Below are 21,109 nucleotides of genomic sequence, written 5' to 3' on the forward strand. Positions count from 1 at the left end.
CGTAGCCGTAGAGAAGCGTCAGAACCGAAGTTACAATGTAACATCCTCCGCCGGGGCTATAATCATTTGAATCGAATAAGCGTGGAGCGATGATTAGCAGGAGTAACAACGAGGCTGTGGTGGCTACGTAGGCACTCTGACCACTTCATCACTAACAGCCTCTGGCCGCCTTTTTTGAGAGGGCCAGAAGTGAGGTGCTTTAATCCAAAGAAGATTGATTTTTTCGAGAGAGAAACATAGAAGCATTACTCCCTGAATCTGATAAATATACACAGACCGTGTGTAGTCCGCAGTGTGAAGATGTTCTCGGCATGGGCACGTCTCTGCCAATGCCCTAGTATAAATGCAGCTTGAACCGAGCATGACTTCTCATGGCCCGTTCAGCAATTCTGGTCCCATGCTGTGATTCATCATTTGAACAGCGCCAGCACTGGGAAGGGTTAGCTAGAAAAAGCCAAGATCACAGAGCTAGTTCAACGATTTTCAACATACCTATGTGCGTTGCTGTCTGCCTCTATTGTCGTCAGTATTTTCGCATCCATTGAGAAGAACTATCTTTGAATACAACAATCTTGTTAGTCACTATGTCTCTGCTTGAATAGCCGTCACTTCTGGCATTTGAGTTTCAGCTTTCTGCCCATACGAAACTCATAAGATATGCGGACGGGAGAACTTCAACTATGAAATCTGTGCCCCCCAAATACACCTGCCCGCCTGTGGCCCTTCTTATATGATTTTACTGACTTTTTCGGATCCCACAAAGCTTCAACCTAATCATCGGCCGTCATCCCGGCTAAGGTCGCCGTGTGGAATTTCGACCCTCCGGACCGTGTCATCCCCGGCTGCAGGCTTTCTGTTCGTCCGTGGCAGCTCTATAAAGCATTATCTCACGCCATAGACAGCAAACATATAGCAATAATGCAGGATCCTTACTTTTTTTCACACAGACGATAAATCGAACGTTGATCACCATGAGGTACGAAGTGCATAGGTACGAACTGCATCTTTATCCTCGTAAGAACCGGCACAAATCCTCCACGTATACTGATCCATCCCTTTTGGATAAGCAGGGAATCACGAGCGGTGGTGACGAGTAGCCCTTAGGAGGTAGCATCTTGAGTGCTGGACTTTCCGGCGCTGTCGAGGAATGCTGCGTTCTAGGATGTGTACATACTCCCGGTCTGCAGTAAAGGGAGTAAATGCCATTGAGTCCGGTCCCGAATATTTCATTACAAGTCTTGTTAGAACAAGACTGGTACATACGTGTTGTATTTAAACACGTTAACGAGCCGTCCTACGAGGCAGTGGGGAGTGCTAGAGCTGAGGTGAAATCGTCTCTTGCAGTTGACAGAGCATCATCGTACGCGTCTACTCGAAAACTTTTCAGGGATGAACTCATTTGCAAGGTATATAAATTGCCTACTTGATATAAGCAAGACTGGCCCAGACATTCTTTTCTCCCTCCCATGTTGTTGCTGTGAACAATGCGCAAGTTTGAGCGCGCTTGGTTCATCATAAATTCTAGCCTCGCTACTTTGGGCCACACTCTTTAGCCTCTCTGCTCATAGATTCCTCATGCAGTTCTCATCGTCTCTATCGTATGCTGTGTATTCATAGATTCGTCTTTAAGTAGTTCCAGTTAGAAAAGTCTTGGCACATGCTCATGCGTTTAAAGGTTCACTTTCCTGCGGCGGCTTTTTCATAGTGACATCCGCGGATATTACGCCTGCGAATAAGCAGATAGCAACAGTAACCACAAGGTACTGCATGACACATGCCTGGGTGGTAAGTTCACGTCCTTTGGCCTCTGTCCACCGGCTTGATTAGTCCCCACGAGATAGGTAGATACTCTCCAGAGGCAATGCCCGGAAGATACCCGACGATTGGTGTCGAGAATAAAAGATGTGGAAGATGTTACGATTTATATCACCGCAACATCTTCATTATGAAGGTCTGAGCATCTCACGACGGGAGTACCGGCTCACTGACGGTCAATTACCTTAACTGATGCATGAAATGGGGTATAAAACTTCGCGCTTATGTTTCCTAACTTTTGAAAAGACAATGCGGAGGCCATGACATATCTCATGATAGCATGGAGTCGATGTATACCCGGTTTCTAGAAGCGCCTGATCCAATACTCCTACGTGAAGTCCACGCTGACGGATTTCCACCGCTGTCTCTGGTGTTCCTCAACTCTGCCATAGATCACTTATTCATAGGAAATACATACCGATACCTACAGCTTCGGATTGTTTACATTGAACGAAGCTCCCCCTTATCGAGGTTCACACGAGAGAGGGGATGGGAGACATACGGGTCCTCATAATGCCTGGAACCAACCACTTGGCCATAATCGCTGGCTTATTCGCTCTGCTGAGAGTCTTTATGATATGTTATCCTCATCTTATATATGCCTTCGATGGATCAGTCAGCAGCTCGGACTGACTGGTTCGGGCGGCTCTCAGGCGTATATGAATTGCGAATGGGACGGGACGTTCCTTGAATCAGCGAGAGACAGAGCAATGTATTGTTATCCTTGGATCGTTCCAGAATGGGAAATGGCCTTGTAGTATGCTCTCAGCGGTCCTATCTCCAAAGAAGGCTCGGTGTAGTCGGTCTGGCTGCCTGCTGTCAGGCGGATGTGATTTCTGGTGAAAGTGTCTCAAAAACCTGGCTCTGTCGATTGCCAATCTTCTTTTTGTATTAGCCATGTATACTCGTGTGATCTACCCCAGATCTGCCCCAAGTTCATCTGTCATATTGACATGATGGTGCATTTCTATGAGACGGCCTGAATGTTGCCCCCTTCCGGAGCAAGTAACCAAGCTGGTAGACTGCGCAGAATTGCTGCGCTGAAAGAGCCCTCAAGCAGAAAGAGACGATCGCATATATACTCCTGGGGGAACCCTCCAGCACTCGCGCAGACGAGATGAAGCATGAATTCCCTTGGCTGCTGAGCCTTCAGAATGCTGCTGTTCACAGTATAGAAACTCAAAAGCCGGATGCTGCTCATCCATCGAGACACTATGCAGCCGCAAAACCACACTTGACGCCGTCACCGTAAACACTGCTCGAATGAGTATATATATCATAGATTTTCCGTTAGTTCCAGTCTCGGCAGACAATGCTTCCCTTACTTGCCAAATGAAGCAGCCAATGATAAGCAGCATCTCGAACCAGCTCATCGGCTGGAAGCAGTCGAAAAGGAGGCTTTTCGCATTCGACTGACTTCCATCTCACCTTCGCTGGTCATCGTCTTTTCTTTCTTATTCTATATCTTCAAGAAGAATACGTGAGATCGAGGTGGTCTGTGGTGAGCTAATGCAGCTCATTATAGGTAGTAGGAGATGACGCATATCGTGTGAGAAGATACAGGGGAGCCAGACGAGCCATAATCGTGGCACGAACGACTAATTTGGGGGTTGCGAAGCCCAACGGTCACACACTGGGAATTTATACTTGGACTGAGGCATCTGGCAGTAGAAGCACTCACATCACGCTACGTCTGAGAACCAAGAATGACGACAAAAACAAAATTGGTATGGCTTTTCTACAAGCTAGCATAAACATCACTAGCTACAACTTGGCCGGGATATTAGACATTGCTATCCCGCCAACTGAATTCCCACTTCCTTGGATTCACGCGTACTTGTTGGCGACGAGCCACTCCTTCAGAGAAGCGGCATCACGCTCGCGGTAAGCGGCGCGACCGCGCACCTTATCCTTGACAGTCTCGAGGGTACGGCTGAAGGCGCTGGTGTCCTTGTCGGCGAAGAAGGACTCGATGTCCTTGACGGAGTCAAAGTCGGTGAACTTGCCGAGCGAGACCTGGATGAAGCGGTCGACGACGATGGGGTTGCTGAGCTTCTCGACGCAGGCCTCCCAGTTGTTCTTGAGGTAGTCCCACTGCAGCTGGCGGGCGACGGAGTTGCCGGCAAAGGCGGAGCCGAGCATGTGCATGTCGGCCGAGGGGATGGAGTCGGAGGCGGGGGCCGGGGGAGACTTGTTCCAGAGGAAGGGGAGGAGGGTCTTCTTGATGATTTCGGTGTCACGGACGAAGCCGAGGTTGGAGAGGCAGACCTCCTTGCCGTCGATGGCGGGGGTGGTGAACCACTCCTTCTTCAGGACCTCGACGGCGCGGGCGGTGTCGTTCTTGACAGCGACGCGGAAGACGGGGGTACGGAGAGCGGGGTGCAGGGGGTTGGCCTTAGGGTCCTCAACCCAGGCATTGAAGCGCTTGGTAGCCTCCTCGGTGACGGCGGCGTGGCCGTTGACACCGGCGGTGAGGAGGAGCCTCTTGCGGAGGAGGCCGTCGAGGTAGCTCTCGCTCTCGGGGAACTCCCAACCGTACTTGGCAACAGCGTCGTTGATGAGCTTGAGGGTGAAGGTCTCGAGGCCCTTCTTGATGGTCTCGTCATCGGCAAAGATGGACTTGACGAGAGCGATGGAGTCGAGGATCTGGCTCCAGACGAGGTAGTTGTCCTCCTTGGCGAAGCCCTGGACGAAGGACAGGAGGGCGGCGGTGGTGCCGTAGCCGGAGAAGGCAAGGTCAGCGGCGGAGCCGATGATGGAGATCTTGTCCTCGGTGCTGAGGCGGTCGAGCTGCTGGCCGAGCTTCAGGAGACGCTCAGGGGGGTAGTTGACACGGTAGAATCCGGAGGCGCCAGAGTTGAGCTTGTAGAAGTCGGTGTCGACGTCACGGATGGTGTCCTCCTTGGTCTCTAGGGAGAGGGAGGTGACGCCCTTGGCGCCAACCTTGCCCTCGAGCTCAAGAGGAATCCACCAGGTGGTCTCGTCGTCCTCGGGCTTGACGTCACCAGTGGACAGGAAACGAGACTGCTTGACGGAGATCTGGCCGGGCTCCTCAGCAACCGTCAAGACGGGGTGGCCGATCTTGGAGATCCAGGGACCCATAAGCTTGTTGACGTCCTTGCCGGAAGCCTCGCTGAGGGCATCCCAGAGAGCCTTGGTCTTGGCGTTGCCGTACTGGTTGGCGATCAGGTAGTTAGAGACACCCTTAAGGAAGGTGTCGACGCCCAAGTGGTTGGCAAGCATGCGAATGGCAGAGCAGCCCTTGAGGTAGCTGATGTGGTCGAAAATCTGGTTGACGTCCAAGGCGTCCTTGACAGGGACGTGGATAGCGTGAGAAGCGCGGATACCGTCGAGCTTGAAAGCCATCTCCATGCCCTCGTTGACGAACTGGGACCAAACCTGCCACTCGGGGTGCAGGTAATCGGTCGCGTGCCATCCAACCCAGGTGGCGAAACCCTCGTTGAGCCAGAGCTCATCCCACCAGTCCATAGTGACCAGGTTGCCGAACCATTGATGAGCCAGCTCGTGGGCGACGACGTAAGCGACGCGGTTGCGGTAGCGGGCTTCGGAGGTCTTCTCATCGAAGAGAACGGCGGTCGTGCGGTAGGTGACGAGACCCCAGTTCTCCATGGCTCCGTGGGTGAACTCGTGGACGGCGAGGAGATCGGCCTTGGGCAGGGGGTACTCGATGCCGAAGATGTCGGAGAAGAAGTCGATGATGCGGGGGGCGTGCCACAGGGCCCAGCGACCCTGCTCCTTGAGACCACGGGTGGTGTAGACGCGGACGGGGAGCTGCTTGCCGTTGTAGCGGCGCTCGGTGAAGTCCTCAACGTACTCAAAGTCACCGACGGCCCAGGCGAGCAGGTAGGTGCTCATCTTGGGGCTGGTCTCGAAGGAGATCATTTGCCAGCCGTCGCGGGTCTTCTTGGTCTCCTTGACGGGCATGTTGCTAAGCGCGACCTGGTCCTCGGGAACCTCAATCTCAAAGTCGAAGGTGGCCTTCAGGTTGGGCTCGTCGAAGCAGGGGAACGCACGGCGGGCATCGCACGACTCGAACTGGGTGCTGAACATGTAGTGCCACTCATCGTCGCGGGGAACGGACTTAGCGGGCTCGACGGTGGGCTTGTACTTGCTGCGGTAGAAGCCGGCCATGTCATTGTTGATGATACCCTCGAACTCGATGGTCAGGACAGCCTTCTGGGCCTGGGGGATCTCCTCGTCGAAGGTAATGGTGGCGCGCTGCTGCTTCTCGCCGTAGCTAAAGTTTTTGGACTCCCATGATTGCGTGGACTTGGTGTGGCCGACGGCGATCTTTGCGTCGAGGAGCTTGATCTCGAGGGCGTTGAGTACGATTTCCTTGGTGGGCTTCACAACTTCGGCGTCGATGCTGTTCGGGGGCAGAGCAATCATCAGCACGTGCTCGGGGATGGAAGCTCGAGCTGGAGCGGGGTGAGGGGCAGGGGACAGTTACTTACGTCACGGTTCCCTTGTAAGTCCAGTCCTTGAAGTTCAAGTCGCGGAGCGACAGAACGTAGTGGGAGGGCTTGATGGAGTCGGGGAGCACTTCGCGGTCCGCCATGTTGCCGACTCTGCTGGCGAAGAGGGCCTTGTCTGAGGTGGTGATGGTCGAGCAGTAGGAGCGAGCAGAGGATGCGGGGAAGAGAGGTCGAGAGCTGTTGCTGTTTGGGGCGCGGAAAGTCAGTCGACTTTAAAGGGCGTCTGGGTGATTAGATGAAGGGAAGCAAAGGAAATGAAACAAGGGCAATAGATCGAGCAGAAGCTGTAGCTCCACTAAGCGTCCTTCCTACTTGGGAGCTGGCGAGCGGCAAGCGGCAATGGAACTTCTGGAACGGTGATGATGTGGGTTCAGTGTTGCTGCAATGGTTGGCGATGCATTTGGTAACAGAGTTCCAGAGTGGGACCTGCCTGATGCTCCGAGGTGAGGGGCACAACGAGGGGCAACAAAAGGTCCCTGCATGGGTAAGGTTCCCTTCCCTTGGCCGACCTCACCCGCTGCTCAGCACCTTAAGGTACCGTAGGTAACCTAACACCACCTACGGCGAGCCACACAGCTGCTCTAGCGCCGCCACTGGTGGGCTCATGGGGGGAGCTCTCGGTTACCTAACGCGACCAGAGGAATGCGACAATCTAAGGAACCCGGAATTGGGACCCAAGAAAGACGGAGACGCGGGATCAAGAGCCTCGGGACACACAAAGAAACGATGGGATAACGTACCGAGAGTAGACGGGGCCATTGCGGGCAGCCTTCCACACATTCGGGGTTGACCAGAGAGAATTATCCATAGCAGTGGCGGCAGTCTTCTTGAAGACCGAGGGAGTGCTGGAAAAGTGGCGTCTGAGGCCTATGTTATACAAATATGATGTGAAAGACGGGACGGGTGAAGCAAACGAAGAGAATAACACTGAGTTGCGGGCGAAACCTGGGGTAGCAGAAGGGCTGGTGTAGGACGCCGAGATGGCGCTCGCCTTCAGCTCCAACCCGCGTGCCCAGCTTCGCCCGACCAGCTGCCCGATCGGGTTCATCCTGTGCCGGTCGACAGGGTAGACGGACGACTCTAGAGCTGATCAATAAGAGGCAGGTCGTGGCCGGTGTCTCCAACCATCGTCTGTCTGGCCTGTTGGTCGTGAAAATCTCTGATGAGACCTTCCCAGGAGACACACAGTCCACTCGGCCGGGTCGCCGCGGACGAAGCCCCTTTGGGAAGAAACCGGGGACTTTCTGGGTACCAAGCGAGGCTGTGGTGGCTAGTGCTCCCTACGCCGATGACAAGCGAGATGGATACCGGGGTCGTATCCAAAAGTGCCATGCCGTTCAGACAAGTTCCGTTCATGTGTGAATGTCGTTCATCACATAATTAGTCAAACCTTTGAGTAATCACGAGGATGATGATGTGTGTATGATCATGATAATGCCCCATTCTGGCCATCTCTGTGTACCAAGACTACGCTGGCCCAATAAGCTCTAGTGAACGCTTCCCAAGCACATCGTCTTCCGACATGCAAACCCTCCCGTAAGAATAGTTCCTTCCCGACAATGACTGCGCTCTTCAACCCAAATGCTTCGTCCCATGCCTGTGGAAAATGTCGAAATCAACCGATCCTCATCCTGTAACGCCGGTCCCAGTCGAGCCAAGTAAGTACATCATCATGTCATCAAGAAGAGTCTTGAAGAATGCGTCCTCCTCTACCCATATATCGTACCATGCGTATGTTCCATCCCCTCATTGCAATCTTAGGAAGAAGATCCGAGGGCTGTCTCAGTCTCAGCAGCGACCTTGGCTGCTACTTCGTTCCACCAGGAACCATGAGCCGCCTTATCCACGGCCCCGACCTTGGATATCTCGTCGAGCATTTCTCGGACTTGTACTGCAAATTCGGCCAACCCCAGCCCGGCCAATTTCTCCTGCGCGGTCGTAGCCGCATTCACCTTCTCCTTGGCTGACCCTGCTGCCAATCTCGTGTTGAGGTGGCCACGGAGGCGAGCAAGCAGGAGACGAAGCACTGGCTCTGTGGGCTCGACTCCCTTCCTGATGGAGTCCTGGCTGGCGTTGACCACCTTAGTGACCAGCGCTTTGAGATGCGTCTTGGTTGCTGCTGGCATGGACCTGCCGCCCTCAAGAGCCGCCATCACGCCCTGCACTGTGGATTCGATCTTTTCGTGGTCTGATTCCAGAACTGTCATGATTCGCGTGGCCTCCGTTTTCCATGGCGCGCGCACATCTCGCTTCAGAAGGTTCTTGCACTGCAGCAAGATGGCGCCGGTGGTAACGATCCGCTGCGAGGCAAGCGAAAGCCGCGTCATCCGCTTGTAGTCTAGGAGCAGCATCTCAGGGACCTTGTCCTTGGGGATTGGCGCTGGCTGGGTGAATGCGTCTACAAGCATCTGGGCGTAAAACTTGTCATCCGTCGGTCGAGATTTCGGGTGGTTGATGCCCTCAGGGTCACGCTTGCGAACCTCGGCCAGAACCTTTGAACGAGCCGCACGCCACGCTGCCTCCGCTGTCTCCAAGCCGTGCTCGCCGTTCTCTAAAGCAGACCCGAACCTCTTCTTCTCATATTCTGGGGCAGACTCGATGAGTTGCGGTGCTGCCGTGGAGAAGATATAGTTGACATAATCGCAAAGCATCAAGTCCACAAACTCCGTCAACGCTTCAACGCGGTCGACCAAGGTTCCTTGATGAAGTTTATTGTTGACCAGATCCTTTGCCTCCTCGTCGCGGAAAGGAGCACACAGCTTCGGCAGGAGAGATGCCATGGAGGCAAAGAACTTCTCATAAGAAAAGCTGCCCATCTGGAACTGGCGCTCGGCGACCTCAACATCGAGTATCTCGCCTATGGTATTATGCATGTAGGCGCCGGGCTTCACAAGCCTCTGCAGGTTGTCCTTGAAGTACCTCATCATAATGATGAAGATTTCGAAGCTGCCGTCCAGATTATTCTGTTCCATGTTGTATCGCATGCCAGCAAACAGAGGAACCTGCTGTAAAGTCCGGTGTTCCCGGAACTCGGTGGCAGGAATGCGATATTCACGGTTGATGGCAAGCTCATGAACCACAATTCGGTTGTCTGGAAGCAGGCCGCTCAGCCCAGGCTTCATCTCGATAGGCTGTGGCTTAACATGGCCCTTGGCAGGAGTTGGCGGCGGCGTTAACGTCTGCGACACCGGGGACACAAGGCTTTCTGCTGTAGCGGAAGCTTCTCCTGGTGCGTTCTCGGCCACGCGAGGCTTCATGTCGCCAGTAGGCTTCTTGGCTGCTCGCGCCTTTCGTGCTTTGCGAACAGCATCGGCAATCATCTTTTTGCCCTTCTCTTGACCGGCCAGCTTCTTGATTCGGACAATCAACTGAATCTGATTGCTCTTGATACTTTCCCGGTACTGATCAGCAGCCGCAACATCCGTGCTCTCCTGAACTGTCTGCAAAATCTGGTCTAGCTCCACGAACTGCATCAGCATGACTTGCACAAGCGACTCCGAGTCGCGCGACTTCCAAGAGAGGAACGCGTTGGCAAAAGTGGCGTAGATCTCGGGCAGAGCACTCCGCAGGCTAGGCGGAGGCGTGTAGTTGTTGGCAGCTGTCAAGCGTGACAGGATGTTCTCGAAGGAAATGAGGAGGTCTCGGGCTTTGGTCACGAGGTCCTGCAACTGGGGATTAGCCAGGTCATCACGGGGTATCGGTTGAGGCTGCAGCAGTCCAACCTGTTCCGGTTCCCCCGTGCCGTCCTTGTTGCTAAGGACCTGAGTGGGATGGCCTAGGATGAGAAAGGCGCTGAGGAAGGTCCTCACGGCCGCCATTTCGTCAACCGATCCCGGGTCACCCTCCTGCAAACCACAGATGCGAAGGATGCGAGCAGTTCCAACAACAACTTTCTCCTGGGCCAGCAGCTCGAGGACCTGATCGAAGGACGTGTCCCGCACGCCGTCGATGGTGAGGCCCAACTCGGAAAAGGCGGCCACAGCCTTCTTCCTGATGTGGCTCCTGTACCACCACTGCAGCCTTGACGCAGCAGCAGCCTCGGTCAACGCCGGAGTCTCTTTCTCGACGACTTGCGGGAGGGTCTCGGTCGGTCTCCGAGATACCAGGCTCTGACCGCGAACTCTCTTGGTCGCAGCGGTTCTGTTTTTCAGCTCCTCCCTCCTCCGCTCCGCTTCGGCCAAGCGCTCCTCCATCTGGACGCGGAGCTTGACCAGCTCGCGCTCCCTCTTCTCCTTCATAGTTTCGGCGACAGCCTTGGCCCTCTTGACCTCTTCAGCGCAAGATGCCACGATCTCTGCCAGGTTGCGCTCCCGCGCCTGCTGGGCAGCGATGGCGCGCTCCTCAGACACTGAGGTATCGCGGTGGGTGGCCTTGGCCATGGCGGCTCTCAGACGAACCTTCTCCGCATGGGCAGCTCGGTCGGCGAGGCGCGCTTTTCGGTCTTCCAGGAAGGACGTGCGCCGGAGGTGCTGTGCGACATGCTTGCTCTGTGGAGCCCCAAGACGGGTGAAGGTCTGGGTGGAGGAGCAGCGGGAATGGGCAGAGGAGATGGAGTTGCGGCGGGAGGAGGCAGCTGAGTCCTTGCGACGAGTGTGCGACGGTCGGTAGAAGCGGGCGGCGATGTGTGGAGGCGGGGTGAAGATGCGGCCATCGCCATCTTCTACCTCCTCGTCAGAGTTTGGTGGCATAGAGAGGTCGACATCTGCGGCGTCGAAATCTGACGAGGGAGAGCCGACTGATTCCTCCAGATTGTACGATGGGTCGGTGAGGTCTGCCGAAGGGCGACGCATGCTGACGGCGTGCCTGGCTTCGATGGTATGGGGTTCGAGCGGTTGTTGTGTCGCAGTCGCAGGGGTAGACGATAAACAATGTCTAAGGGGGTATGTAACGTCGAGGGCGTCGGAGAGCAAGAAGGAGTTGCTTGAAACTGGACAAGTCTAGTGATATCGGCTTGCTGGCTGAGGGAAACTGTCGAGCAGTGTTTCTGTCGGTGGTGGTGGTAGTCACGGTGGAAGGCGAGGCGTTGGCCCAACACGGTAAAAAGGTGATTGATTGATTGAAGCCTGTATTGAGGGGAGGAGCGAGTGTGCGACCAGAGTCGATAACAACGGCGAAATGCGCTGAATAAGAGGAACGCTCTACAGGCAGAACTCGAAGAATACAGACGAGGTATACGAGCGAAACCAAAAAAAGGTTGGGGGATGTGGTGTCTTGGTCGACAGACCGTGGGATGGGAAATCGAGATGGTTCAGGTCGGAGGGTGGTAAATCATGGCTGGAGCTGGTGCAGGTGCAGGTGCAAGTGCGGGTGCGGGTGCTTGGTGCGGGCGGATGCGTTGGGTGTGGGTTGCAGGTGCAGCAGGGCCAGTATCAGCCTTCATTCAGCAAGGGCGACCAAACACCGTCAATCAAGTTTCGAACTTTTTTTTGGGGCGGCTGGGCTTCGTTTGGACTGGGCTGGCTTGAGGGTGCTGGGCCGGGCTCACTCGGCAGGGCGGGCTGGTAGTGCGTGCCTACCTATCCTACCCAGTACCTTAGTGGAAGGTGCAGCAGCGGCAGAATGACCTCCTACGGATACCTAGGTACCTACCCAACACACCGCGCCAATGAGGAAAAGTCTGAGGTGCTGCTAGCCAAAAGGGACGAACCCACGGCGCTGGAATGACGGAAGCTTCCAGTCGCATTTGCCCACTGTAGAGTATGCTCTCCATTCCGCTGCTCTGCCTGCTGACCGAGCACACCTCAACTTCCTTGCCGCTCCACTGGATTGTGAATGGCGGCATTGAATTGCACAGGATCTGCAGGTATGACAAACATTGCGCTATCCACCAGACGGCTCTAGCGGCCCTTCCATCTTTGGCGAAGCAAGTGCCTCTCGTGTCCCACCATCTCCGTCCCCTGTGAAGGAGAAGTCCCGGTCTTGTGTTGAGGTGAGTGAGCATTTTGTTCCATTCGAGGCATGGGCGGAACAACCGGGGGCTTGCTTATCCCTGGTCTCCCATCTGACATTGCAAAGGGGCTGATACTCGCCTTTGAATCATCCAGGACTCGTCCCCTTGGCCTTCTGATCACAAATGACGTGCCTTCTCTCCACATCCCCGAAAACTCTCAGGAGCTGAGTAGCCGTGCTGTCGCATCGCACGCAGTGTCGCGTCTCGTCGCATCGCAGGATTCTGAATTCTACTTTACCTCAGGTTAACTTACTCTAGGGTGCAAGATCGTGAGCCAGTCCGCTTTAGGAAAGGCGCTGGCGTCATAGGACGCCGATAATACGACTCGAGTCACGTGGGAGGCCCGGCCCCGTGGTCGACGACCACCGACCGCCACCTCACGGGCACTCCCAAGCGGCTGTGGCGCGGTCCGACGAACCTTGCCCCTCTTCCAGAAACCCCACGGCCGTCCGGTCCGTCGCAGCGACTCCGATAGCCACCACTACCACCAACACTTCGTGTGCCGTAGTTCCAACGGTTTTGGCGCTCTTAGGGACACCCATACTTATAGCACCAGTATCGCATCGTACTCGGGAGCCAGCCTTGTCGCTAGACTCGGCACTACTCCGAGGACATGATCATCCTGCGTGAGACCGTCCTAACCAAGGACTGGTATAAACCGGTGCCATGTGGTCTTCGGCTCGGTGGCTTGAACTACAACCCCTCGTGAGCTATCGCATCCTTGGCAACATGTTTATCAAGCACGGTATTGAAGCTCGGCTTGCCGATCATCCTTTGCATGGCCGTAGGATTCGCCATCTTTACCAATGTTTCACACGACTCAACGATGGCGTTCAGAGACAAAAGATAGCGTCGGAGAGGCCATCCATGGGAGTAAGACACCAGCCTCCTCATTTTCTGTTATCAGAACGGCACAGCCTACGAAGCTCCAAACTTCTGTCACTCAGAAGGTCTCTGCTATTTCGGACACAATGCCAATGCTATTTCTTAGTATCAATTGTCTTGCACAGCAGCAACTCCTCGCCCCGCAGTTCCCATCACTCCCTTGCTCCTCACAGCAAACATACTATGAAGTCTTGAAAATGTTGACAGCGCTGATACCACCACCTGCTGCTGATTGTTGCTCGGTCAATCTTGCTGCGAAAATGAGTACTGCGTATAAGGATCACTGCTTTTGCGACACTCCACTCAGCCTCTCTACCTTCGAGGGTAGCACAAGCGTGAGATAGATAGCACAAGCTGTTGGATTTTTAAAAAGGCCCTTTTCCCAATGCTATCAGAATATTTATTGTAGCAGAGACTCGCCATGGATGAAACTCAAGTACATGTCCCTACGGGTGTTTTATTAGTTTCGAGTTTGACTATTCCCTCGAGTTGTGATCCCAGTATCATAGCTGGCCGTGAGCCCCTGCAAGTATCCCAGACTGTTGCCAATAGCTCAGGTTCGGTGAAATACGGGAAAAGGAGCTATAGAGCATTCATAGTAAAGACATGAACCACTAGATTCCAGTCTATCGAGGGTCCTCCAGTCGAGGCTTAGGCAATGCTAGGAAGGGAAAACGGGACACTCAGTTGAGGCCGGAATATCAGGAGGAGCGTTGCTGAGAACAGAATCATGGGACGCGTGTTGTTGGTAAAGTGTCGGAACGCTCAAACTGCCTGCCCCATGACCTTTCTCGACGTCTGGCTCTTTTTACATTGACGAGGGTTCACTGCGCGCGTCCGATAGTTGAGGACGAGAAATCACCTGCGTATCATTTCACGCAACGAAACTTCGAATCTCGGTCTTATTTAACTCGTAATTCTGAGCCCCCAAGATCGACTCCTGGGACAAGATTCAGCCTGGGCTTCAGACGATCAGCCAAGTGTGCGATGCTAAGCTGGCTTCGGCATAGTCTCGGGGTGAGATGTTGAAGCCGGAGATAGCCATGCCTAATAGTAGTTTCTTTCGCATGCCTCTGTATTTCTCATCACTTTCGTCTCTTGAAGTTACAAAAGTGGAATACTCTACAAAGAGTCCCTGTCGAGTCACTAATCAGCTATTTCACACAAGCAAGCGAATCAAATCTTCGATATGGACCAAAACTTCCATCAAACGGAAATCTCTCGTACTCCGACACCCAAATGATTTACACAATCGAATAGTGTTTGCAAGTTCCATAGCTAATATACCGACTTCAGAAACGGCGAAATCCGTGTCGTGAATTCTATCACGTACGGGCGGCCCCGATGCTATGCCGCTGAGATCGAAAGGATTGAGACGCCCACGGGGGACAAGTACACAGAAGCCCGAAGACGAGGTGCGCATGTGGCATAAACCAGTGAGTCGGTCCTATATAAAGCACACCTTGGTCGGATATCACCGAGGAACCACAAATTTGTAAGTTGAGAGATTCACATCTTCCAGCATGTGGCAGCCGTGCTGACGCAGGGAGCACTCATCAGACTCTTGTTAAGCCTGCTCCGTTAATTGTCTTCCTCCTAACACCAATATGATCCACAGAAGCACTAGCAACTGGATAAGACAGCGACCAAAATAAATGAAGGACGCCAGCAATGCGCAGGTTGTTTGGAGACTCGGGATCGGTCAGTTCGAGGCGAGTCTCAGACGTATTCGCGATGGATGATGCCGTTTCTACCTCAAGCATTGAATCCCTAACGACTTACCGGGGCGGACTTCGATAGATAGGATTTGCCGATCCCATGTCAGCACCGGATGAGCCGATCTTTATATAATCATCGCAATGGGCGTATCCAACCTTTACGACGGCAATCTCTGGCCGAGCTCGGAGGTCATCTCATATCGACTTTTGCGGATACGATGCTCTCACACACTGGTTTATAAGGCGACAGTCCAGCATTAAAAAACTTCCAATGCAAAATGAAAGCTTCGTATCTCATCAAGTTATCTCTGACCGATACATCGGATAGGAAGGCAGTCTAGCTGCCCAAGGCCCCGATACTCCCGTCTCAAAAGCGAGTGCCCAGCTCCAGGCAATCATCATCTCTTCTTTATTCAGCCACATCACCTAGGAGAGATGATGGATACCTAAAAAAGGTTCCACTCAGGAACTCGAGAACCCCCATATCAGTCAGCCTCGTGATCCTCCCGGAAGCCCGCCGCCGCCAAAAGCCAGAAGACGTCAGTTCTAATGCAACGGAGAATGGATCAAAATTGTCTCGTTGGCTTCCAAACACGCTAGGCATCTCCTTATAAAGCTATCTGCCTGCTCATTCAATCGTATATAATCCACGCCAACATCCTGAACCTTCAACTCCAGGAGACAGAGATGTTCGCTCGGTGTACTCTCGCATTCCAAATATCCACCAACTCCCATCATTTCTTCCATGAGTGTTTTACCGCGAGCTTCCTTACGTCGGTGGGCATTTGCAATTCGCTCGCACAGGCGAGCGTCCGTGGGAGATTGTTCGACTGGAGATATCCATATCGTCAACAGACGAGGGACGTCGGCGAAGAAAGGTAGCCACGCCGAGCATAAGGACCTGAAATCTTCGAGATGCTTGTGCCTCTCAATACAAGGTCATTCAAGATATCGCCGCTCCAGTAACATCCAACGTACAAACCGCTCACTTGTCGCATGAAAACTCAAGCGGCTGGTGATCTGGCACAACCGCATCACTGGCACAGCTCACGTCACACATCAGTAGCGCCGAGATTCATGGATGCAACATAAGTTCGTCAGTTCAAGAGGGCAGCTGCGTGCGCCGTCCGCTCTATGCTCATATTCGGTCAACGCCTCTAGTATACAAAGTTCAAGGACCGACCGCAGCCTGATCCAAACATGCCATTGCCAATGTAGGTAGGCACACAATAAACCCATGTATCATACGGGATGCGGTTCGAATGCCCCAACGCCGTTCCTCATGCCCTCAGCCCGATCCCCGAGCTATTATGTCCGTGTTGCCTGTTGCCGTGAAGAAAATCAAAATGCAAAAGATGCTCCCATTACTCGCTGATGCTGGCACCTTCCGCCATCCAGGGGTATCGCATTACGATTCCGCACGAGTCCAATCGTTTCCCCGACCATTTACTCTAGTCGGGTCATCATTAATTGTCGCTCCTCAGTTGTAAACTTCCACTTCGAGCCCGCCCCCCTTTTGTCTCTTCGTGCAGTCTCCACACATACTCGACAATAGTTTCGTAGCAAAGAACATACTGCCGCAAGCTTTGCACCATGCTGAGTCGCTGTTGTCGAAAATCCTCAACGGTCTTCTGGATCAAATCCATCGTGTCGCCATCCTCATTCAACCAAGCAGTGTCCAACGGGGTGATGTCAGGGGATCCACGGCGCCCCTCAGCACTGGATCGGCGACTGCTGGGGTTGAAGTCGAACGTCTTTTCGCGCGGAGACACCTCCTCAGCCTGCCCGCTCATCTTGATGTCACCATCCGAGTCTCTCTTTCTAACCGGCCTCGAGTTTGATTTGGCGTGTCGCTGTCGCTTCAGCATGTCGATAACACTGTCCACAGTACAGAAAGTTCCCGTTCGTCCGCAACCTGCGGAGCAGTGAACAAGCATTGGCCTGGACCTCGAGTTCATCTCTGGCTCGTCCGCAGACTCGGGCTCTGGTGAAGCTCTGACAGCAGCCACAGTGTCGACAGGCTTGGCGGAGCTCTGCATTGAGTTCGCCAGCCTGACGAGTCCGAGGAGGTGGGAGGGCTGTGCCGGGGCGCCGAAATCGGGCCAGGATGGGTAGTGAAGGTGGGTGATCTCACGCATCGGCGCGAAGGGGTGTGCTGCGTGGGACAGAACAAACTTGCGAACAATGACATGAGGAGTCTCGCCTTGAGGCGGCGCGGGTGATGCAGCAGCGGCAAGACCGGTCATCGTGGTGTTAGCACGTCGACGACCAGCTTCCGCAGCCGCCGCGGCAGCCGCAGCTGAAGGCGCCGCCGAGCCTTGATTGTTGCGGTGCTTGTCAATGTCAAGGGACACCTTCTTTTCCGAGAGAAGCTTCAATTTGAGCAGGCCAAAGTCCCGGCCTTGCCAGTAGGGATGGCATTTGAGTTGACCGCCTTCCGATTCGGCGGTCAACATGACAATAACGCGCACATCCTGCTCCCAGATGACTGACCAGAAGTCCTGTGAAAATTAGCTTCCAACTCGGTAATTGTAAGGGCTGGATACTTACATCGAATGTTGCCGGCAGCGGGCCTTGGGTCGCAATGTACCTCTTGTTACTCCTCGACGCTTTGATGTGGCTGGCGTTGACATAATCGCACGCTCCTTCGGGGCGGCCTTGGAGTTTCACCCGCGCATGCTCGAACGGCAGAATGTCCTTGTAGCGGTTCTTGCCGCCCTTCTCAATACCGCAAAGCTGGGGTACTTTCTTGTCCTTCTGGTCCCCGCCAAACATGGAGTATGCTGCCTTCATCCGCGACTGCTCCTCCTTCTCAATGCTCAAGAACTTATTCGAAACTTGCTTGCCGTGGTCGTTAGGCTTTGAGGCATCTCGGAGCCATCGAGGCAAAGTAGGTGACTCCAGGCCACTCGGCCGAGCGATGTCCAGTTGGCCCACACCATCGGCGAGATCCATGTTCTGGCGGATATTCGAGAAGAAAGGGTTGGGGTTGTTGCTGGCCATGGGTAGCATCACGCCTCCAATGACGGGCGCAATGCCGGGCCGGTTTCCCCCTTGATTGGCCATTGATGGAGAGACACTGTCGCCCTGAGGTCCATACCCCTCATCCACAAGGTCGGGATACTCATCTGCGAATGCTTTAAATCCGCCGCGCAGGATGTATGAGCCGCCCGTGTACCCCTCGTTGGTGAACTTCTTGATCATGTTCATGCATGACACAGCATCACGCTTTTCCGCCGAGTGAGCATCATACACAACCAGGTTCTTGGTATCTTTCCACTTTGAGAACCGCTCTTCATTGGTAGAGTTCTGGAAAGTCTGTTGCAGCTTGGTCAAGTTGAAGGTGGCCCGCTTCAAAAGCGTCGTCGGAATGCAGAGGTTGAGAGCGCCCTCGATACGCGCGTTGGCGTATTGCTGAGAGACTCTAAGATCCAAAAGCAGAAGCTCCGTATCAGAACCGCCGGCCTCGATCAGGCCCTTTAATTGCGCAGGCGAGATCAGTGACGGGCCAGACTCTATAGTCGGCGGCAGAGTCTCGGCTCTTGGATGCTTCGCCGCTGTGCCCCGTGGTGATGGCGGATCAACCTTGTTCTCGGAAATGGACATTCTCTGGTGGCGATCATCAACTTTTGACAGTGTCGTTCTACGCTCAAAAGGCGAGGGCGAATCAGTCGGCCTGGGTGACTCGAATCTCGGCAAGTTCAGGTTCAGCATCATTGGAGGCGGGTTTATCGACGCCTCAGAGTTGCGCTTCGAGTCCGCCGAGACGTAGGCCGAATCGGGGCCGTTCTCCTGCTCGACATCCATCCGCCCAGTGGGCCTCTCCTTGCTCGCCCGCGGGATCGAAAAGTCGGAAGCCGTGTCGCTTGCGTGGGTATTCCATCTTGGCGGGCGAGGGCGGAGGGTCGTAGGGTTCGGCGGTGCTTGCGGGAAGTGAGAAGAGGACAGACTGAAGCCCTTGCCGCGGTTCAAGTCGGCCTGGCGCTTGAAGGCCTCATAGTCGGGGTTAGCATCGATGGGGACCTGCTTGGGCAGGGCGGCGGCGAAAGACTTGACGGATGACGTCGGGGAGCTCCAGTTGTCTCGTGGCATCACAGAGGAGTCTCTGGGGTCAGCAGATTGGTCGACGACGAGGCCGAAGTAGTTGGGACTCGCAGCTCTGGGCTCGGCAGGTCGTGCTGGTGACAGCTTTTGAGGAGGGAGAGTCTGGCCAACGGAGTATGGCATTCTAGGAGAAGCAGCTGGTGTCGTTGGCTTTGGGCTCTTGGCGGCTGCTGAGACGGAGAGCTTTGATTGTGAGTGGGAGTGGCTATGTGTCTGGCGTAGGCCAGGCGACGGCCTGCTCGCGGAATGGGGGGTCTTCATGGTGTAGTGGACGGATGTTGTCCCGTCAGTGCTCCTCTTGTCGAGCATGGTTAGTGTGGTTGAAGGAGGTGACGTTTGGAATCAGGGTACGGTAGGATAGGTAGGCAGGTTGTCGAGGGGGGACGGAAGGTGCTTTGATGTGAGCCACGGATGCGCAGAGGGAGATGCTTCCGACGGCGGCCAAGTGATCAGGCCTTGAATCAATTATAGCGCCATTGCGGTATGGCGTTTGGCCGGGACGGTAAGTTGGTAGTGTAGAGGAAGGATAGGGTTCAGATAGATCGGAGGGATTGGGAAGGGAAAGGGAGGGAGGGTGTGCGGAGGAGGCTCTTCTCTTTCAACAAAAGGAAGGAGGGAAGGCAGTGGGGGGGTCTTTTAGGGAGGAAAGAAGGTTGCGCGGGGGGGGGGGGGGGGGGGGGTTCTGACGTGACGGCACAAGTGGCGATCTGAACCCGGTACGGTAGAGGGAGGAGTGAGTGAGCAAGGGCAAGAGGCAAGGTAGGTATGGTAGGGTAGGGAAGGTAGTAGGTAGATAATAATAATAATAAGCAGCAGAAAGGCAGTAGTTGAACAGAGCAGAGGCCGACTGAGTGACTGACTCCTCCCACCGCAGTATTCGCAAGAGGGTAGGTAGACGGAGCAGACAGACAGACACCACCAGAGACTGAAGAGAGAGTAAGAGATGCTTGCTCACTGGGGACACGGGATGGGGGTCCCAGGATGAATGTGACTTTTGACCGCGGCTGGGCTGAGCTGACAAGGAGTGTCGAGGACAGCGACGGACGGGGACAGGACCAGGCCGGGACAGGGTGGTGGCGTTCGGCGTCCCGAGATCCAGTTGTATGGGAAACCAAGAGACAGAGGCTCCTCCTCACTGCGCGATTGAGCGCGCAATTCAATGTCAATGGACGGTAAGGTTCAGGATCTGGTTCAGCGCAGAGGCCAATTCAACGGCTGCTACTTGGGTTTGGAACCTGACAGTGGGCAAGTGGCCAAGGCAAACCAGGCCAGAAGGCGCAGTGGGGAAATGGAAGAACAAGCAACCAAGACAGACACGAGGGAAAAGGAGGGCCTGGTTGAGTACGCAGTAGGTGCTGTCTGCGTGTCTGGGGGGTGTGGTGGCAGGCAAGGCGGACAGCACAGGTTGAGCAGAAAAAAAGGGTCCTTCCTGCTGGGAAAAACACTACTGCGTAGTAGAGCTAGGGAAGGAACAAGAAGGGGAGGGGGGCCCTGGCGACAGACAGGGAGGGAAGGATCCTTGGGGGTGGGCGCAAAGACGGAGGGGAGAGGGGAGGCACGAGGAAGAAAAAAAAAAAGAAAAAAAAAAAAAAAAAAGGCAGGTGTGGTTGTGGTGTCGCCAGCCGGGGCTCTCTTTCTCACGATGGGTTGGCGTGGTTCTGTTTTTGGAATCGTTTATCGTTGTGGTTTCTTTTTTTCTTCTCTCCCTACTACCTATGTATGGGATGGTGGACAGTTCTGGCCGTTGATGGTTTGGTTGTTCTCACCAGGTAAGACAACGGCAACAAAATATGATGTTCTAATCTGTTCCTCCCGGGTTGCTAAGGTATGAGAGGGTGTGGTGGGAGAAACGCAGGTGGTTGAACAAGCTCTGCCAAAGGTCTCCCACAGCTCTCGCTGAATACGCGCTCTACACTCTGGATAGGCAGGTACCCAAGGTCGATACTAACCAGAGACATGAGAGGGTGCGAGGCGAGGCATGGTACCTGTTGCCGTGGTAGCTCTGGTCCAATGCCAGTCACAGAGTTCCATGCCCTGAGCCCTGAGAAACCGACTGAACTGCGGCGGAAAGACCACACAGAACAGAGAACAGAGGCGAAAGAGGCACATTCAGCGCGGCGAGAGAGAAACCGTGGGTGGAG

The 21,109-nt window shown here is 54.4% G+C and overlaps 3 protein-coding genes across 3 annotated transcripts; all 3 read right to left on the bottom strand.

Annotated features, from left to right (window-relative positions):
• Positions 1–3,642: 3,642 nt before the first annotated feature.
• CGGC5_v008824 (Aminopeptidase 2) lies at positions 3,643–7,359 on the bottom strand (the record flags this gene model as incomplete). The annotated part of the gene is made up of 3 exons (XM_032034843.1): positions 3,643–6,202; positions 6,291–6,494; positions 7,052–7,359. 3 exons carry the CDS (start codon positions 7,357–7,359, stop codon positions 3,643–3,645), a joined length of 3,072 nt encoding a protein of 1,023 aa, XP_031885973.1.
• Positions 7,360–8,068: 709 nt separating this feature from the next.
• Positions 8,069–11,101, bottom strand: TCP11L1 (T-complex protein 11-like protein 1; the record flags this gene model as incomplete). Its single annotated transcript, XM_032034842.1, has 2 exons — positions 8,069–9,973; positions 10,034–11,101. 2 exons carry the CDS (start codon positions 11,099–11,101, stop codon positions 8,069–8,071), a joined length of 2,973 nt encoding a protein of 990 aa, XP_031885979.1.
• Positions 11,102–16,330: 5,229 nt separating this feature from the next.
• Positions 16,331–19,277, bottom strand: pyp1 (Tyrosine-protein phosphatase 1; the record flags this gene model as incomplete). The annotated part of the gene is made up of 2 exons (XM_032034840.1): positions 16,331–17,365; positions 17,415–19,277. 2 exons carry the CDS (start codon positions 19,275–19,277, stop codon positions 16,331–16,333), a joined length of 2,898 nt encoding a protein of 965 aa, XP_031885981.1.
• Between the last annotated feature and the right edge of the window lie 1,832 nt (positions 19,278–21,109).

Source organism: Colletotrichum fructicola (assembly GCF_000319635.2).
Source record: "Colletotrichum fructicola Nara gc5 chromosome Unknown KSG_Nara_v1_contig05, whole genome shotgun sequence".
In the NCBI taxonomy this organism is placed as follows: Eukaryota; Fungi; Ascomycota; class Sordariomycetes; order Glomerellales; family Glomerellaceae; genus Colletotrichum; species Colletotrichum fructicola.